Source organism: Rhinolophus sinicus, linkage group LG06 (genome assembly GCF_036562045.2).
Source record: "Rhinolophus sinicus isolate RSC01 linkage group LG06, ASM3656204v1, whole genome shotgun sequence".
NCBI lineage: Eukaryota > Metazoa > Chordata > Mammalia > Chiroptera > Rhinolophidae > Rhinolophus > Rhinolophus sinicus.
The window spans coordinates 96,739,512-96,758,429 of record NC_133756.1 but is presented as its reverse complement, the minus strand read 5'-3'; the positions used below and the strand labels follow the sequence as shown (position 1 = coordinate 96,758,429).

Genomic DNA, 18,918 nt, shown 5'->3' with positions numbered 1-18,918 from the left:
AATTTGATATGGGAGAGAATGGGAAGCGGGTGGGACAAGGTTGGATCAAATATAAGTCCTGAGTTTGGAGAACTGAATTGAGCAACAGGACAGATAGAGGGACAGAATAACTTGAATATAAGAGCAAAAGAGGGTGGGACTTGTAGGTATAGTGGATGGATATTGTCTAGACCAGCACTTCTCATTTAATGTGGATGTGAATCACCCGAGGAATCTTGTTAACGTGCAGATTGTGACTCAGTATGTCTGGGGTGGGACCACAAATACTGCATTTCTATAAACTCTCAAATGCTAATGCTGTTGGTCCAGAGACCACATTTTGAGTAGTATGGCTCTATGCTAGCAACCTTATTTTATACACATAAGGTTGCAAACTTTTTGCCAAATAAAAAACAACAACAACAAACAAAAAACTTTTTATTTAATTATCGTGATTTCCTAAAGAAAGTGTATTTTAATTACAAAAAAGTGAGCATAATTTAAAAATAAAGATGGTTCTGTAATAAAAAGAGATTTAATTTTGGGAAAAGTACATCACCCTTAGTTTGTTCATTTGGCCGGAGATGAAGTGAAATTTTTATTATGGACTGATTTGAATAGCCACTGATCTAAACAAAATAACTTTTGATGAACAACATTTTCAAGTTTCAACTAGTTGTGGTCACAGTCCCTATTTCATTCTTTTATAAAAGTCAAAAATCTATCATTATTTATCAGGAACATCTAACCACTAGAATCAACCTAATATTGTTGGCTTCTAAGTACGTTTAGTAAAACTTTTTGAAATCATTAGAATCATAGAAAACTAAGGGGGGTGGGAGGTGGGAGATGAGGGTAAGGGGGATCAAATATATGGTGATGGAAGGAGAACTGACTCTGGGTGGTGAACACACAATGGGATTTATAGATGATATAATACAGAATTGTACACCTGAAATCTATATAATTTTACTAACAATTGTCACCCCAATAAATTAAAAAAAAAATAGAATCATAGAAAATTTACACCAAATAGAACTACAGAAAGAAAATAAGTGCTGTTTTGGCACACTGATGTAAGTTGACATGAGAATTAGCTCCCTCTTCACATTTTTTAATGCTTTTGGTCAGACTTACTTTAGGTCAGATATATGTGTGTTCTAAATTATCAGAGAAAAGCTAGTAGCTTAGCAACTTTAAACAGTGACTAGAGAGCAAATAAATGGTCAGTGAGAAGTGTAGTACTGAATTTTAGATACTTTAGAGGAAAATTTTAGAGGAAGCAAGTAGAGTTTCAATACATAGAGTAGCAAGGTGACAAAAATTGTTCAATAAATTCCAACTATTGTAAAGGCTTTGCAGGCAGGATTGATGTTTTATACACTGTGGAATTCTCATAGTGCCTAGCAATATGCAGGGTACTAATTGGTCAGAAGAAAGGAATGTAAAACCTGAAAGAATAATAACAGTTAATTACAAAATGATAATGTTTCATGTGGTAAAATTTTACAGGTAAGTGAAGTGAATGGGAGCCAGCAGTAATAATTAACATATTTATCCTGTAGTATCAATTTATAATCTAATGAGGCAGTCAGTATTAGTGTTTATGTTTTAAGGATGCAAAACTTAGGTTCATAGAAATTAAGTCATGAAAAACTAGAAACAGGTAAGGGAGAGGAAACAATCATTTCTAACCCAATTAGCCTCTAGAGGATAGCCAAAAATTGCGACATGTCATGTCAAACCTTATGTCCTATATCCACAAACTATATATTGAGATTCTATTCTTAGAAGCCCATATGAACATAGTAATTAATATTAATGACTAACATACATTGTGACATTAAGTGTCAGTCATTGTGATAAGGACTTCATACAAATTAATTTAATCTTCATGATAACCCCATGAGTTAAAAAAAAAATTATCTTCAATTTACAGATAAGGAAGCATAGACACCAGAGCTAGAGATTGGGTTTCATTGTCCATGCTATTAAATATGCTGTGAAAATACCAAAACTGATCATAAAAATCAATAAAGATAAAACAAACTACAAACGTGTGTAAAACTAAACACAATATAAGAACTGCTTTGTAAATATGGAAGGTTTTTTCCCTCATATACAAGGTTTTACAATTAAGTTTGTGAACTTGCCACAGTGCACCTACATTGGCAGCACTGTACAAACAGCTCAGTAAGGTTCCATAACCTTAGTATATCAGTGTCTCACAGCTGTGTTTGTCAATGTGTAACAGTGTCTTAATGAGTGGCGTTCATTATTGTTATTCCATGTTTTTGTGTGCCATCAAAACAACGTCTGAGCTTGAATTAGAGCAATGAACAAATGTTAAGTTTCTTGTTAAACTTGGCAAGAGTGGAAGTGAAATCAGGGACATGTGAGTCCAAGTTTCTGGGGATAATGTCATGAAGAAAACGGCAGTGTACAAATGGATTAAACATCTTTCTGAGGGGAGAGAATGCATCACTAATGAAGAAAGGTCAGGGCGGCCAGTAACAAACGGAACTGACAAAAACATTGCAAAAATTCATCAAATTTTGCGTCCAAATCATCAGCTGACTGTGAGAAGCATAGCAGACCAAGTAAACGTTGATAGAGAAATAATCAGGAAAATCTTAACTGAAAATCTTGGCATGAGAAAGGTGTGTCCTTTCTGAGCTCACTGATGAACAAAAGCAAAGGAGAGTCAAAGTTTTCCAATACCTTTTGGAGAGGCAAGATGATGTTCTGGGCCATGTATCACTGATAAGGAAACATGGGTGTATCAATACGACCCTGAAACAAAGCGTCAAAGTGCACAATGGAAGTCAGCCAATTCTCCACTACCAAAATGTTCCATCAGTCCAAATCAAGAGTCCAAACGATGTTGCTAACCTTTTTTAATATCAGAGGGATTGTTCATTATGAATTTGTACTAACTGGACAAACAGTTAACCAAGTTTACTCTTTGGAAGTGCTAAAAAGGTTGTGGGAAAAAGTTAAACGAAAACGACCTGAAGTTTTTGTCAACAATTCATGGTTCTTGCATCATGACAATGCACCAACTCACATGGCACTGTCTGTAAGGGAGTTTTTAGCCAGTGAACAAATAATTGTATTGAGCACCCTCCCTACTCACCTGATCTGGCCCACAATGACTTCTTTCTTTACCCGAAGATAAAGAAAATATTGAAAGGAAGACATTTTGATGACATTCAGGACATCAAGGTAATATGATGACAGCTCTGATGGCCATTCCAGAAAAAGAGTTCCAAAATTGCTTTGAAGGGTGGACTAGGTGTGGGTGTCAGTGCATAGCTTCCCAAGGCGAGTACTTCGAAGGTGACCATAGTGATATTCAGCAATGAGGTATGTAGCACTTTTTCTAGGATGAGTTCGCGAACTTAATTGTCATACCTTGTATACTTGTCTGGCCAAAGTTTCTTAAAGTGTGAGTTGATGAAATTTAGACTGCAGACATCTTTATCTGGTAAAATTCTCTATAGAAAATATTCTTCATTATTCAAAAAACTTGAAAAATGTGTATCTGGGATTATGAATATTTGTACTCTTTTTGCTTCTTTGGTTTTTTTCTTTATTACACATGCTATGTGATTTTTTTTAAATTTAAAGATGATTGGAAGATCCCAAAAAAACAAAAAACATTGTCAAGCCTGAATTAAAAAAGGTTGAATAGAACATATACCAATCATGCATATTTAAGTGACAACTAACAATTAGAAAACTATCAATTTCCAATTAAACATTGAACTTTAATACTATGTACTCAAAGTATAACCATTGATTATAAGGTTGAAAAAATGATGAATTTTATCAACACAATAAAAACAATTTACTTTTTTTTTTTTTAAAGATTTTATTGGGGAAGGGGAACAGTATATATTTCCAGGACTTTATTGGGGAACAATGGGTTCTTCCCAGGACCCATCAGCTCCAAGTCAAGTTGTCATCCTTCTATCTTAGTTGTGGAAGGTACAGCTCAGCTCCAAGTCCAATTGCAGCAGCCTTGTTGTTAAGAGCATGCGCTGTAACCAACCAAGCTATCCAGGTGCTCCCAAAATGATTTACTTTTGAGTAATGCAAAATGTATGCAAAGAAGTTCCAGCACTTAAATTAGCATCTTGAACCCAAATTAAGATAATTATATCTATATTTTTATTTTGGGATTCAAAAAGACACAAAGATCACATATATCAATCTTCATTACACTGTACACTTTAAATATTTGCAGTTTATTGTATGTCAATTATATCTCAATAAAGCTGGAAAAACCTAGAAAAAAATTACTACATGGTTAGGTCCCGTGGAAAATGCTTTTATAAAGTATAACAATCGCTTGATTTTTTTTTTTAAGTGCTACTGCAACACAGTTGGTTAGAAATGGTCTCATCAATGTATAGAGGTAGGTTGAATGAAAAATCGTATGGAAAAACTGAAACGAGCTTTAGAAAAATTATTTTGAGCGGGATCCTAGACATAAGTGTAAGAATAGCTCCATGGCTCTGTGTGTGCAAAAACTAACATGGCACATAAAAGAAAATTAATTGGACTTCATTAAAATTAAGACTTTCTGAGCATCTAAGCTACAAGCAAGCTACAGACAAAAAGGAAAATATTTGCAATACGTATACCTGGCAGTCAGTGGACTCATATCCAGACTATTTAAAAACTTCCTGTAAATAAGAAAAAGACTGACAACACTTCACGGACAAAACACTTTACTCAGCACTTCACTGAAGAAGATATCCAAATGGCCAATATGCATATAAAAAATTATTTGACAACATTAACTATCAAGGAAATGCAAATTAAAATTCACAATGAAAAATTAATACAACCTCACCAGAATGGCTAAAATTTTAAAAGATTGATAAGACTATGTGCTTGCAAAAAAATAGAACAACTGGAAATCTCACACATTGCTTGTTGGGGGTGTAAATTGATCTACTTTAGAAAACTTTTTGGTAATATGTAGTAAAACCACTATGCCCTAGGACTGAGCATTCATTTTGCATATTATTTCCAATAGGAATGAGTGGGTAAGTCCATCAAAAGATGTTTATAGCTGCCTCAGAATACCGTCAAACTGTGAACAATCCAAAACGTTACACTGTGGTGTAGTAATGCAATGGAGTACTAATCGACAATGAAAAATAGTGTGTGTGTGTGTGTGTGTGTGTGTGTGTGTGTCCCGCTGCTGCTTCTGAGTAAGGAATAATCAAGATGAGTTCTTGAAGATTAGGAGGAAAGGAAAAGGAATTAGCAAAGAGCTGGAAAAGAACTATCCTCCCATTCTGAAGCCAGGTACACTGCAATTAGACAAAACAAAACAGCAAACATTATAGACACAAAAGGTAATTTTCAATAGAAAACAAGAAATATGTGTTTCTATTAAACAGCATATTGTATTGTAGTGTGTATGGAAAAACCGTTTTAAGCGTTCAGATGTGGATGGTAAAACAAAATAGTTTCCCAAGTAGTCACATACACATTTGTCTTCCAAAATAGATAAATCTAATTAATTCAGAATAGTTTTTCTTCGGAAATGTTTGAGTCATCTAACTTAGGTAACTATAAACGTAAGATTACAGCATTTGAGACTAAGAAATTAACCCATGCTGAGTAATTATTAAGAGTTAATTTCTACAACTATGTATTGGCAATTTTCCTTTGTCTCGGACCCCCAGTTTCCACAAGCGCTAGGCGGGGACAGAGGAGTAGGAGATGGGACGGAGGAGGAGCGCTGGCACCAGCACAGTCCGAAGCGTAGCTGATTTCCTCCTATGGCAGCCCCCGCTCTGCGTGGCCCCGCCCCGCCCCGCCCCGCCCCGCCCCCATAGCGTCGGGCCCCGCGTCTCTATGGAAACGAAGCCCACTTACGCGCAAGCAGTACCACGATGGCTGCTGGGGACTCGGGGGGTTTGGGCGGCTACTACTTCAGATATCTGCCTCAGAAAACGTTCCAGTCTCTGAGCACCCCGGAGACCACCAGCCGGCTCCGGCAGTGGTGAGAGGCCGAGGGGCAAGGAGAGAAGAGCCCCTTGGCCTTTGCGGCTGTGGAGACGCGGGCCGGGCCTCGAGGCGGCCCGCGCTGGGTGGGCCCCATCCTGAGCGAAACCCCGAGGCTGCACTAACACCTGTGCAGGGGCGGGTTCCGTGGGTGGGACTGGCCGAATGGGCGCTCTCAGCGGGTGCCAGCCTAAAGCTCACTGTTCTTTCCCTCCTCTACTCCAGGTCCATGCTGGGCAGAATCCAGGCACAGGCGTTCGGGTTTGACCAGAATTTTCAGGCCCACCGGAAGGATGATTTCGTTATGGTTAGTATGGTTGAAGAGTTCGTTGGACCTCTACTGATTCTCAATTTTTTCCCCGCTTCTACATAAATTCTTGACTCCATTACTTGTTGACGTCGTTTTCCTGGAGTTTTAAGAATAATGAAACGTGCAGATGATACACGTCAAAAGGAACTTTTATATTTCCCATCATCATATCGTACATAAGCTCATCTTCAGTATCCTATTAGAGATCCTTTCAATTTTGGAAAGTCAGTCTCTGGAAAATCAGTCTCTATTTTTAATACGAACACCTCATTTTTTGTATGATTACCCGGCTTTATTTGCTAGGCTTAGCTTCAAATTACTTTTGGTGGTTTCTCGAAATCAAACCTACTCTTGTGAGAAAGGGCTCTAACAACAGTTCCAAATGAGAGATTCTAAAAACGGAATAAGTCTTCAGCTGCTGGAAGTGAGTCCTTTGAAAAAAGAAAAAAACTCATTTGAAAGTACAAGTTCCTGTGCGTTGCTTAAAATTCAGTGACATTATTTTAAATACTGGGGTTTTTTTCCTCCCCAATCAAAAGAAAAATACTGTTATGATCTATGATGTTATCTCTGCCATTCTTGTCCTTCAGGCATTGCTGTTAGTCTATAGTTGGCATAGTTTATTCAGTCATTTACACACACTTCCTGAGGGCCTACCATGTGCGAGGAATTCTGTCAGGTGCTGGGGATACAAGACGGAACAAGACAGGAGCCTGGCTTTCCGGGATCTTACAGGCCTGTGGCAAGACTAATAAACAAAACAATCAGGTCATCTTATATAGAGTAATAAGTGCAGTAAAGAACATAATACCCTAATTAATAAACCAAAATATTTACTATGAGGGTGTATTAATTTCCCAGGGCTGCTATAGCAAAGTATCACAAACTGAGTGGCTTAAAACAATAGAGATGTATTATCTCACAGTTTTGGAAGCTATAAGTCCAAAATCAAGGTGTCAGCAGGGTTATGCTCCCTCTGAAATCTGTAGGGAAGAATCCTTCCTTACCTCTTCCTAGTTTTTAGTGTTTGCCAGCAATCCATGGTACTTGTTGGCTTGCAGCTGCAGAACTCCAATCTCTATACTATCAAAGTCACTTAGCCATCTCCCTTCATGTGTCTATGTGTCTCTTCTTTTTATAACACCAGTCCTATTGAATTAAGGGCCCACCCTACTCCAGTAGAACATCATCTTAATTAATTACATCTGCTATGACCCTGTTTCCAACTAAGGTCAGTTTCTGAGGTTCCAGGAAGTACATGAATTTTGGTGGGCACACTGTTCAATGCTTAAAAGCCTATTTCTCTTTCCCTAAGATAGTGTTATCATGTTAATATAATGCTATTATAATGCTACTGATGATGGCATTAATGACATTTCTCAAATATTCATGGTTAGATTTTTGTATTTTTCATTTATACCAGTACTGGCTCTCAATTAAAAAAGAAAAAAAGATTAGGATTTAATTCACTGAATTTTAGAGTGCTGTAAAATTCTTTAAATAATTCACTTATAAATATTTGTTGAATACTTAACTGTGTCCCTGGTAAAAGGTGTTAAAAAGGTAAAAAGATCTGATCTCAGGTTACAAGGCATGTACAGTTTTGGAAGCTAGAAATGTAAAACAATTACAACACAATGAAATAATTGCTATAATGAGGATATATAAGATGCCTTAGGCACAAAGAAAAATATCACCCAATAAAGAGGCACTGGTATTGTGAAAAAACTCATGGAGGAGGGTGTAGAATTCATTTGGGTTGTTCAGTAGACACAGAATTCTTCAATAAATTCAAGATTTATCCATAAAGCACAAGAAATTTCCCTAATACCAGCAATTTTTTTCTAATTTTCAAAATAATTCACGTTTGTTTACCCTAATTTTTCTCCTGTAAGGTAGACAGTATTATTTGCATATTGCAATTCAAAGAAATGTACTCATACAATCATTTTTACTTATGTAACTAATTTGGAGGAGATTTTTACTCATGTAACTAATTTGGAGGAGATAAAGCATTGTAGCTAAGAGCATGGCCCAGAAGGAGATTTACTTTAAAGCTAAGAATTTACAGGGCCCCTCACTGGCTCAAGCGCCTCACTTGCAGAACCCCCTTCCAAAGAACTCAGAAATTCTAGCAATATGGTCACATGGTCATATGTTTTTGAAAATTTTCAAAAATAGATGTTTTTGTATTCTTCAAGCCCTTAAAAGTATATGAGCTTAAAGTCCTGGATCCTCCCCTTATTTACCCTCTAGTTAGCTATGTTCAAATTCCAACTCTGTGACTTACAAGCTGTTTGACGTTGAGCAGTGACTTAACCTTCCTCAGCCTCCTTTTGCTTTTCTGAAAAATGATCATGTGCTTGACACATAATAAGTATTTTTGAATATGAAAATCATGCTGAATATCTGATGGGATTGTTACAAAGATTAACGGAAATAATATACATAAAATCACAAAATGCCTGGCTCATATAAGTGCTATTATTAACATTTGTGTACTACTTTACAAAGTATTTTTCTATAGCAATAGTGACTCCTGTGTGCCAGATTTAGCTTTCACCACTTTTTATATATTTGTCACTAATCTTTACAACAATCTGGTAAATTTGGCGTTTTGACCGCCATTTTATGGCTGGGGAAACAAACTCAGGATTGTTAAATAATTTGTGTGAGAATTCCCAGCAAATAGCAGAATCAGGCCTTCTGATTTAACTTCCATGTCATTTCTATTGCAAAAACTCATAGCTGAACAAAGGATATTGCTTACACTAGAATTCCAGATTTGGGGTTTTCCCTTTCAACTTGAAAACAAAGTATATTCTGAAGTCCATTTGTGAGGTAGTAAATGGGTGGAAAGAAGGTAGGAAACATTCATCCAGCAAACATTTCTTTAGTTCCTTGGTCTGTACAGACAAACAAGACACAATTAAAGAGGAAAACAGACCAAAAATTGCATTGCAGAGAGACATGATATACATACCCTATGCATAAGGTGCTGTGGTGGCACAAAAGAGAAAGTGATTTTTTTTGACTGAGGTGGTCAGAGGAGGGTTTACAGAGGACAAGTCACTTGAGCTAGGGCCTGAAAGAAGGGAAGTTTGTCAGGTAGACAAAATGGGGGGATATTTTAGAAAAAATCTTTTGTGCTACACAAAGGAGTTTGAGCTTCATTTAGCTAATGAGGAGTCACTGAAAGCTTTTGAAGAAGACAGTAAAATATAAAATACTGAACACTGTGGCAGAAGTGTGGAGGGTGGATTGTTAGGACTGAGTCTGGAAGCAGTGAGACCAAAGTGGAAACTGTTGTCCTCCTGACAGTATATGGTGATGTCCTGAATTAAGACAGTAATAGCAGGATGGCCTGCAGAGGTATTTAGGAGAAAGGCAGTACTCGATGACTAATAAGATACTGAGAGTAAGGCAGAACGGGAACATGTAGGATAACCAAGTTTCTGATTTGGTTGATTGGAGTGGCAGATGATACCATTAAATGCAGGAAAAATGCAAATGAATATAAATAAATTGAGTTCAGTTTTAGGCATGCTAAATTTGAAGTGTATCCAATTGGCAGTATCCTAGATAGTTGAATATAAGATCTCACTTTGAGTTTCAAGAGAGACCTCTGGGCTCAGTACGTATTTTTGGCATCCTCACCGTAGGACTAGGGATAATGGGGAATCTTCCAACATAAACTGCAAGGAAGGTCCTTAATTTGCCGAGCTCTCCTGAAGATCTGCACAACACTTCTGCTTACATTTCATGACCAGACTGCTTACATCTCATGGCCACATACCATGGAGACTAGAAAGTGCAGATGTGTAGCTGAGCACGTTGCTGTCCCAAATAAAATTGGGATTACTTAAAGAAGGAGAGAATTGATGAGAAACTTATCCAACATAGGTGATACAGTCTGCCATACAGATGATACCATCAAATATCTACTCATATGTCATATGTGTGGCCTATTATTATAGTAGACATACATTAAAAATTATATATAAAATTGTTAACTTAGAAATACTTTTCCACTCACATTTTATGAAACAAGTTTATTCAAATCTTCACATGCATTTTGACATCAGAATCTTTATTATCATTAATTAGTTTATGAATCATCTAATATTTGCCAAAGCACATCAGCTTCAAGTTATTTAAGATACAGAGAATTCCTCTGAATGCCTCACTGGAAATTCTATAACAAACCCGAAATACAATTTGCATACATTAGGGTAGAGTTGTTGGGGTTTTTTTTAATTCATTTTTAGGCATACAGTTGTAATCTCAGGATCATAACTATCGTATTGCTTTATTTGAGGGGCCTTTATGAAGACCTAACTTCATTGGCTCCAGATCAACTCATTGCAGCCTACTTAGCCTACTTCCATTTATAATGACATCTAAATGTAACTGTAAGTTGATATCCCCTGGAAATGATTACCAAATCTGAATTAAATTTTCCCTTTTAATGATTCATTTAGAAGACCTTTAAAAAGCATTCAAAACCAGTGTTGATTGAGGTTAATTCCAGCTTATGTTTCTTTTCAAAACGTATATTACATAAACTAAAATAGTTGCATGAACACTCTAGTTTGAAAGAGTTTGTAAAATGAACTTCCTTTTTTTCTGAGAAAAAAGGCAACTTCCTTTTTTTCTGAGAAAAAATTTTTTGGGAAACTTACTTTTCGTAATTGAGCATGTATGATACCTGTACTGTGTTTACCTTTACCCCCACCACTAGGATGTAAATGTCACGGGACTTTGTCTTGCTTGGCATAACATAGACATTCACAAATACTTGTGGAATGTATTAACCTTCACCCACTCACCAGTCCTTTTCACTGTTCCCTTTCTTATTAAATGACATTCCTCCTGGTTTTTCATGCAAAAATTCCAGTAGTCATCTTTGATTCATCCTTCTCCCTTTTTTGCACTTACTCCTAAATATTAACTGAAACCACCCACCTCTCTACCTCCCTACTTGCTGTAGGCTTGACTGATGTGAATATCAGATCTTCCTGGATCACAACAGTACCCTCCCTCCTAACCAGTCTCTGTAGCTTTTCAATTCATTCTCTACACTGCAGCCATATTTTAAAAATATGACTCTAATCACCTTTCCTTTGCTTAAATCCCTTCAGTGTCTTCTTACTGCCCATAGATCAAAATGCTGATCAATCTAGATCCATCTTAGATTAAGATCAAAATTTTTGACTTGACCTACAAGGTCTAGTTTAACTCCTGTACCTCATCTGACCATTGCCCCTTCCACTTTGGTCACATTGAACCTCTTTACTTTCCTTGAGTGGGATGCCCCCTCCTTTCTTACCTTACAGACCTTAAACTTGCCATTGTCTCCACCTTAAAAAATAGTTTTTCGAGTGCCATGCAAGAATCAGATCAGAACAGCTTGACTGCTAAATTTTCAGGAATCTTTGTTTGCTGGTTGCTAAACTATTGGCAGCTTAAACTCCACCGTGGAAATCAGCACATGGCTATTATACAATCAGGGCTTTTTTGGGAGGGAGGGGTATCAGTCGTTAAACATTTACCAGTACACTCTTTGCCCAGCTCACTGCTACTCAGCTTTCAAATCTAAGTCTAAATGTTCTTTCTGCATTATCCTTTCTCTCCAACACTATTCGATTAGGTCTGCCTATTCTGGGATTCTATAGCACACTGAAGTTCTTCATAATACTCATGGCATGTTAGTTAATAACCACCCTTTTAGTCTGTAAGTTCCATGAGGGCAGGGACTGTCCATTTGATTTTAGAATTAGGAAGTCAAGTATACTTTCAGTTGAGTGGTGGGAGCAGGAGCCAGATACAGAGGAATAACTGGTAGAGAAATAAAACAGATTCCTCTTTCAAGAAGATATTTAGGAAAAGAGTGATAGCTGGAAGGGAATGTCAAGAGAAATACTTGTTGCAACAATCTAAACAAAGAACTATTCATAGAATCAACAATCCTGAAATAATCCTAACCCTTACCTTCTCCACCCACTCTTCCCACAAGCCTACAACCACTACTTCTGAGGTACTTGTGAATGGTTTGGTATCTGTTCTTCCACAGTTTATGTTCATATAGAGGCTTCGTTTTGTTTTGTTTTATCATGCACATTACTCTTAAACTACTCTCTTTTTACTCAAAATGCTTATGGTTTTCCTTTAAAATCAATACAATTTATTGAGTAACTGCTATATGCCAGGCCCCCTTCTAGGCGCTGGGAATACACGAGTTAGTAAGAAAAACAAGGCGCCTTCGATGGAGCTTACATTTTATTCTAATATGTGCTTTCTTTTTAATAACTGCATACCATCTAAAATAAATGCACTGTATTTTATTCAATCTTTCTTCTATTGATGGACATTGAAGTTGTTTCCAGGTTTTGACACTACAAACAATACTATAAAAAAATTCCTTATATGTAAATCTTACCTACTGGTGGTTTCATTTCAGCAGGACACATACCCAAAAGTGGAATTTGTTGGATCATAAGATATGCATGTTTTTAATATTCAAGATAATATTCAATTACTTCCCAAAATGTAAAGATTCACACTTCCACCAGCAGTGTGTGTGAGTGCTTATTTTCTGGTACTTTCACCAAAAGTTGCCAGTCTTTAAATCTTGCCAGTGTAATGGGTAAAAGTGATACCTTCTGGTCTTTATTTTCATTTCTCTCCCTGCTCTTGAAGTTGAGTATCTTTTCATAAGTTTATTGGCTATTTGTATTTTTTGCATGACTTTTTATATACTTTGGCCATGTTTAAATCAGGCTTGTCTTAACCACTGGGGATGTCGCCCCCATCCTTTTTTAAAAGGTCATGTTTGTTGCAAGTATTTCCTCCCAATCTGTTGTTTTTCTTTTCTTTAATTGCTCATCATGGACATCATTATTTCTTCTGATTGCCCAGCACCCTTTGAACATAATGTGATCTGCGATTAATTTTATTTTTAGAAAGTCCAAAGTGGTACTCAAAACACTTGCGTCTTTTGCACTCAGAGCACACACCTGGAATCTAGGTTGCCAATCAGACTTATCAGTGCAGGACTGGGATTTCAAAGTGAGCCCCTTAAGGAAAGAGGTGCAGAGACTCCATTTCAATGGCAAAGGTGGTGGCAAAGAAAGGTGTGTAGCTTTCAGGGAGGGCAGGCAGTCCTGGCACAGCAGTGGCCTCGGTGAGGAAGCAGTAGTGGCAGCTTCCTTTAGGGCTTGATGGGGTCGCAGCAAGGATGACTGTTTCCTCATCAGGGCAGTTCTACATATAATTTTAAATTGTTCTCAGGGCCCAGACGTTAGCCCAATCCTCTCCATTTCCTGAAAATTATGTAGACTGCCTGAGATAATTTTAATAAGATTCTCTTATGATATTTTCAGCCAGAGTAGCTGCCAGTGCTCGGAACTAAAACTCTTGACTATTTTATTTTGCCATATAGAAAATCATCATTGTTAGGAAGTCAAATCGATCACTTTTCTATGGTGCTCCTTGAATTAAATTGACGATTACTTTTAGATTTAGATCTGGTTAGAGGGATGGGAGTAGTGATTACCAAGACAATTAATTGGGAAAACAAGCTCGAAGGAAAACAGAATTCGCAACCTTATATAACCTCCTACTTTTCACTGTAAATTAAGTGTCAAAGATGCCTGTACTTTGCTCTTTACTAAGTTAAGTATCGAAGATGCCTGTACTTTGACATACTGTGTTGTTCCTACTGATATAACTTGAAGGCAACAAAACTTCATTTTTTTAAAAAATTAGTTTCAGGTGTACAAAACAATGTAATAGTTAGACATTTATACCCCTCACAAAGTTATAATCTATGTACTAGTACCCCTCTGACATCATGTATAGCTGTTACAGTTCCACTGACTCTATTCCCTATACTGTACTCCACATCCTGTGACTATATATATATATATATATATATATATATATATATATATATATATATTAAATTATAGTTGATGTTCATTATCATTCAGCTTCAGCTTCAGGTGTACACTGCAGTGATTAGGCACCTATACCGTCCATGAAGTGGTATCCCTAATAAAACAAGTGTCCATCAGATACCCTACAAAATCTTTACAACATTATTGATTATATTCCCCAAACTGTCTTTTGTATCCCCATGGCAATCTTATGGTTATCAACTGTGCTTTCTAATCCCCTCACCTTCTCCCTCCCACCCCCTTCCCATCTAGGAACCCTCAGTTTTTTCTCTATGTCTCTGATACTGTTTCTGATTAGTTTGTTCATTATTTGTATTCTTTAGATTTCACATATAAGTGAGATCATATGGTATTTGTCTTTCTCCATCTGACTTATTTCACTTAGCATAATGTTCTCCAAGTCCATCCATATTGTTGGAAATGGTAAGATTTCATTCATCTTTATGGCCGAGTAGTACTCCATTGTATAAATGTACCACAGTTTCTTAATCCAGGCATCTACCGATGGGCATTTCGGTTGTTTCCATGTCTTGGCTATTGTGAATAGCACTGCAGTAAATATAGGCGTGCATAAATTTTTTCAAATTAGTGTTTCGGATTTCTCTGGATAGACACCTAAGAGTGGGATTGCGGGGTCAGAAGCTAGTTCCATTTCCAGTTTTTTGAGATACTTCCATACTGATTTCCATAGTGGCTGCACCAGTCTGCAATCCCATCAGCAGTGCATGAGGGATCATTTTCTCCACATACTCGCCAAAATTTGTTGTTTGTTGATTTATTGATGATAGCTATTCGCACCAGAGTGAGGTGGTATTTCATTGTGGTTTTTATTTGCATTTCTCTAATGATTATGAGGTTGAACATTTTTTCATATGTCTGTTTGCCATCTGTATGTCCTCTTTAGAAAAATGTCTCTTCATGTCCTCTACCGTTTTTCAATTGGGTTGTTTTTTTTTTTTTTAGTGTTTGAGTTGAATGAGTTTTTTAAATAAATTTTGGATATTAACCCCTTATCAGATGTGTCATTGACAAATATATTTTCCCATTCAGTAGAATGCCTTTTTGTTCTATTGATGGTTTCTGTTGCTGTGAAAAAACTTTTTAGTTTGATGTAATCCCATATGTTTATTTTTTCTCTTTCTTCCCTTGCCTGAGGGGATATATCAGTAAAAATATTACTAAGGGTAATGTCTGAAAGTTTACTTCCTATATTTTCTTTTGGAATTTTATGGTTTCAGATCTTACATTTAAGTCTGTAATCCATTTTGAATTTATTCTTGTATATGGTTTTGGGAGGTGGTACAGTTTCATTTTCTTGCATGTGTCTGTCCAGGTTTCCTAGTACCATTTATTGAATAGATGGTCTTTACCCAATGTAAATTCTTGTTTCCGTTGTTGTAGATTAAATTACCATATAGGCATGGATTTATTTCTGGGCTCACTATTCTATTCTATTGATCTATGTGTCTGTTTTTATGCCAGTACGATGCTGTTTTGATTACTATAGCCTTGTAGTATGATTTGATGTCAGGTATTGTGATACCTCCCATTTTGTTCTTATTTCTCAAGATTGCTGTGGCTATTTGGCATCTTTTATGGTTCCATATAAATGTTAGGGTTATATGTTCTATTTCTATGAAAAATGTCCTTGGTAGTTTGATAGGAATTGTGTTGAATCTGTGTATTGCCTTAGTCAGTATGGTCATTTTAATGATATTAATTCTTCCTATCCATGAGCATTGTGTGTGTTTCCTTTTATTTATATATTCTTTAATTTCTCTCTTCAGTGTCTCATAATTTTCTGAGTACAGTTCTTTTACTTCTTTGGTTAAATTTATTCCTAAGTATTTTATAGTTTTTGAAGCAATTGTAAATGAGACTATTTTCTTAATTTCTCCTTCTGATAGTTTATTATTGGTGTATACAAATGTAACTGATTTCTGACTATTAATTTCATATCCTACTACTTTACTAAATTAATTTATCTAATAGTTTTTTGTTCTAATAGTTTTTTGGTGGAGTCTTTGGGGTTCTCTATATATAGTATCATTTCATCTGCATATAATGACAATTTTACTTCCTCCTTACCAATTTGGATGCCTTTTATTGCTTTTTCTTGTCTGATTGCTGTGACTAGAACTTCTAGAACTATGTTGAATAAAAGTGGAGAAAGTGGGCAACCTTGCCTTGTTCCTGATCTTAAGGGGAATGGTTTTAGCTTTTCCCCATTGAGTTTGATATTAGCTGTGGGTTTATCATATATGGCCTTTATTATGTTGAGATATGGTCCCTCTATTCCCACTTTCTTAAGAGTTTTTATCATAAATGGCTGCTGGATTTTGTCAAATGCTTTTACTGCATCTATTGAAATGACCATGTGGTTTTTATTTTTCATTTTGTTAATGTGCTGTATCATATTAATTGATTTGCCGATATTGAACCAACCTTGCATACCAGGAATGAATCCCACTTGATTGTGGTGTATGATCTTAATGTACTGCTGAATTCTGTTTGCTAATATTTTGTTGAGGATTTTGGCATCTATGTTCATTAGGGATATCGGCCTGTAGTTTTCTTTTTTTGTAATGTCTTTGTCTGATTTTGGGATCAGGGTGATAGTGGCCTTGTAAAAAGAGTTTGGGAGCCTTCTCTCCTTCTGGAATTTTTGGAATAGTTTGAGGAGAATAGGTAATAATTCTTTTTTGAATGTTGTTAAAATTCACCTGTAAAACCTTCTGGTCCAGGGCTTTTGTTTGTTGGGAGCTTGTTGATTACTGATTCAATTTCACTGGTAGTAATTGGAAAACTTCATTTCTTTCTAAAGCATTTATTACTTAGACATTTTACGAATTTAAATGTCTTTCCCCAATTGAATTAAATGAGATTTCATTGTAGTTATTTTAGAAGTTAATTCTTATTACTGTTTAAAATAATGTATCTAATTTGTTCCCCTCAAATTGTGTTTTAGGCTTTTTTCAAAGACCCAAATGTTATTGCCAATTTGAAGTTACTTTCAGATTCTTCTGGACAGTGGATTACATTAGGTAAATAAAATTTGTTTTCATCTTTTCTGATGATTATTTTATTATAACAACATTTTGCCTCGGAAATTTTTATTAAAATACAAATTGTGAATAATGACTCAGTTGTTCGATAACAACAAAGTCAAGTATGATCAGCTGTGCCAGGCCTGCCCTCCATCTTTCTACTATCGTGGTTTAGCACATAAGAGCAATTTTCCTCTTATTTCATTATTTGGAAAGTATTTATTGTGCACCTTTCATGGACTCTGCCAGAGCAGGGAAGATTAAGAAACTCAAGGAACTTGTTGATATGTAAAAAAAAAAAGTGCACTAATGTATCACTGGTGCTACCATAGAAGTGGGAGCAAGAGGAAGGGAGTGGTCAGTTCTACCCAGGGGAAGGGGCCAGGTAAAATTCCACTGATTTGAGGATACTTGGGCAAAATGTCAGTTGGGGCAGAAGAATTAATTTCTGACAGGAAGTAGCCACCATGGAACATTCTTTAAAAATAATACCTGTCACCCCAATAAATTTAATTTTTAACAAGTAATAATAGTGCGTTAACTCTTGGAGGAGAGAGTCTTAAATTCTCAAAAGGAGAAATTTGTATAGGTAATATTTTTATAGTACTTTGAAACACAGCTAGAAATCTTTAAGGAAAATTACCCAAACACTTAATAACACTCAAATGACTTAATAACTTTTAGGTCAAGGAATAGATCAGAGAGTTACTAGAAAGCTATTTTGAAAACAAAAACATGAATATATATATGTGTGTGTGTGTGTGTGTGTGTGTGTGTATATACGTATATATAATTTTTATTTTATTTTTAATTTAATTTTTTCCATTACAGTTGACATACAATATTATATTAGTTTTAGGTGTATAACATGGTGATTAAACATTTGTATAACTTAATGAAGTGATCACCCTGATAAGTCTAATACCCACTTGATACCATACATAGTTATTGAACTATTATTGATTATACTCCCTATGCTGTACTTTACATCCGCATGAATGTTTTTATAACTGGCAATATGTACTTCTTAATTCCTTCACCTCTTTCACCCCATTTGGTAACCATCAATTTGTACATAAACACTATATTTTAAACTTTAGATTGAGGCCTCTTAACAGTAGAACAAACCGTTCCATTTAGAAGGAAAATCTGATTGGTAATGTGAATTTATATTCAAGAAAAAGCTAGTTGATTTTAAATTGTATGGGGTTGTTTAATGAATTCTGACATTGCATTTTTACGGAATTCTAGGAGCCTCACACAAAAACAACTTTTTTTTAGTATTAGTCAAAAACAAGATTACAAGCAGCTCATGATGTTAGACTTTAGTAGGTCATATTTTATTGCTTTTGGCTAAAGGACTACTGCAAAATTTATAAAGTAAAAAACTGGTACAGTGTGATCTTCAGACTACTTACAAAGTTAAACTGAGTGAGCAAATATATTTACCAATTCAAAATCTTTGAAAGGAAATAATCAGAGCCATGTATCACAGTGTTTATAAGGCCTTTTTACAGTAACTTCAGTCAATTCATATACAAAAAATAAGGTTCATTGAAAAAAGTGTTTACCCTTCCCCCTGTATTCATACATACTT

General features: G+C 35.9%; 1 protein-coding gene across 1 annotated transcript in view; it reads left to right on the top strand.

Moving 5' to 3' along the window:
- Positions 1–5,853: 5,853 nt before the first annotated feature.
- Positions 5,854–18,918, top strand: part of CFAP300 (cilia and flagella associated protein 300) — a 30,177-nt gene continuing 17,112 nt past the window's right edge. Inside the window, exons 1-3 of the mRNA XM_019712677.2 lie at positions 5,854–6,004; positions 6,232–6,313; positions 17,243–17,318. Coding sequence (XP_019568236.1) covers positions 5,895–6,004; positions 6,232–6,313; positions 17,243–17,318 — 268 coding nt within the window. The 5' untranslated portion in view covers positions 5,854–5,894. The remainder of the gene's footprint in view (positions 6,005–6,231; positions 6,314–17,242; positions 17,319–18,918) is intronic.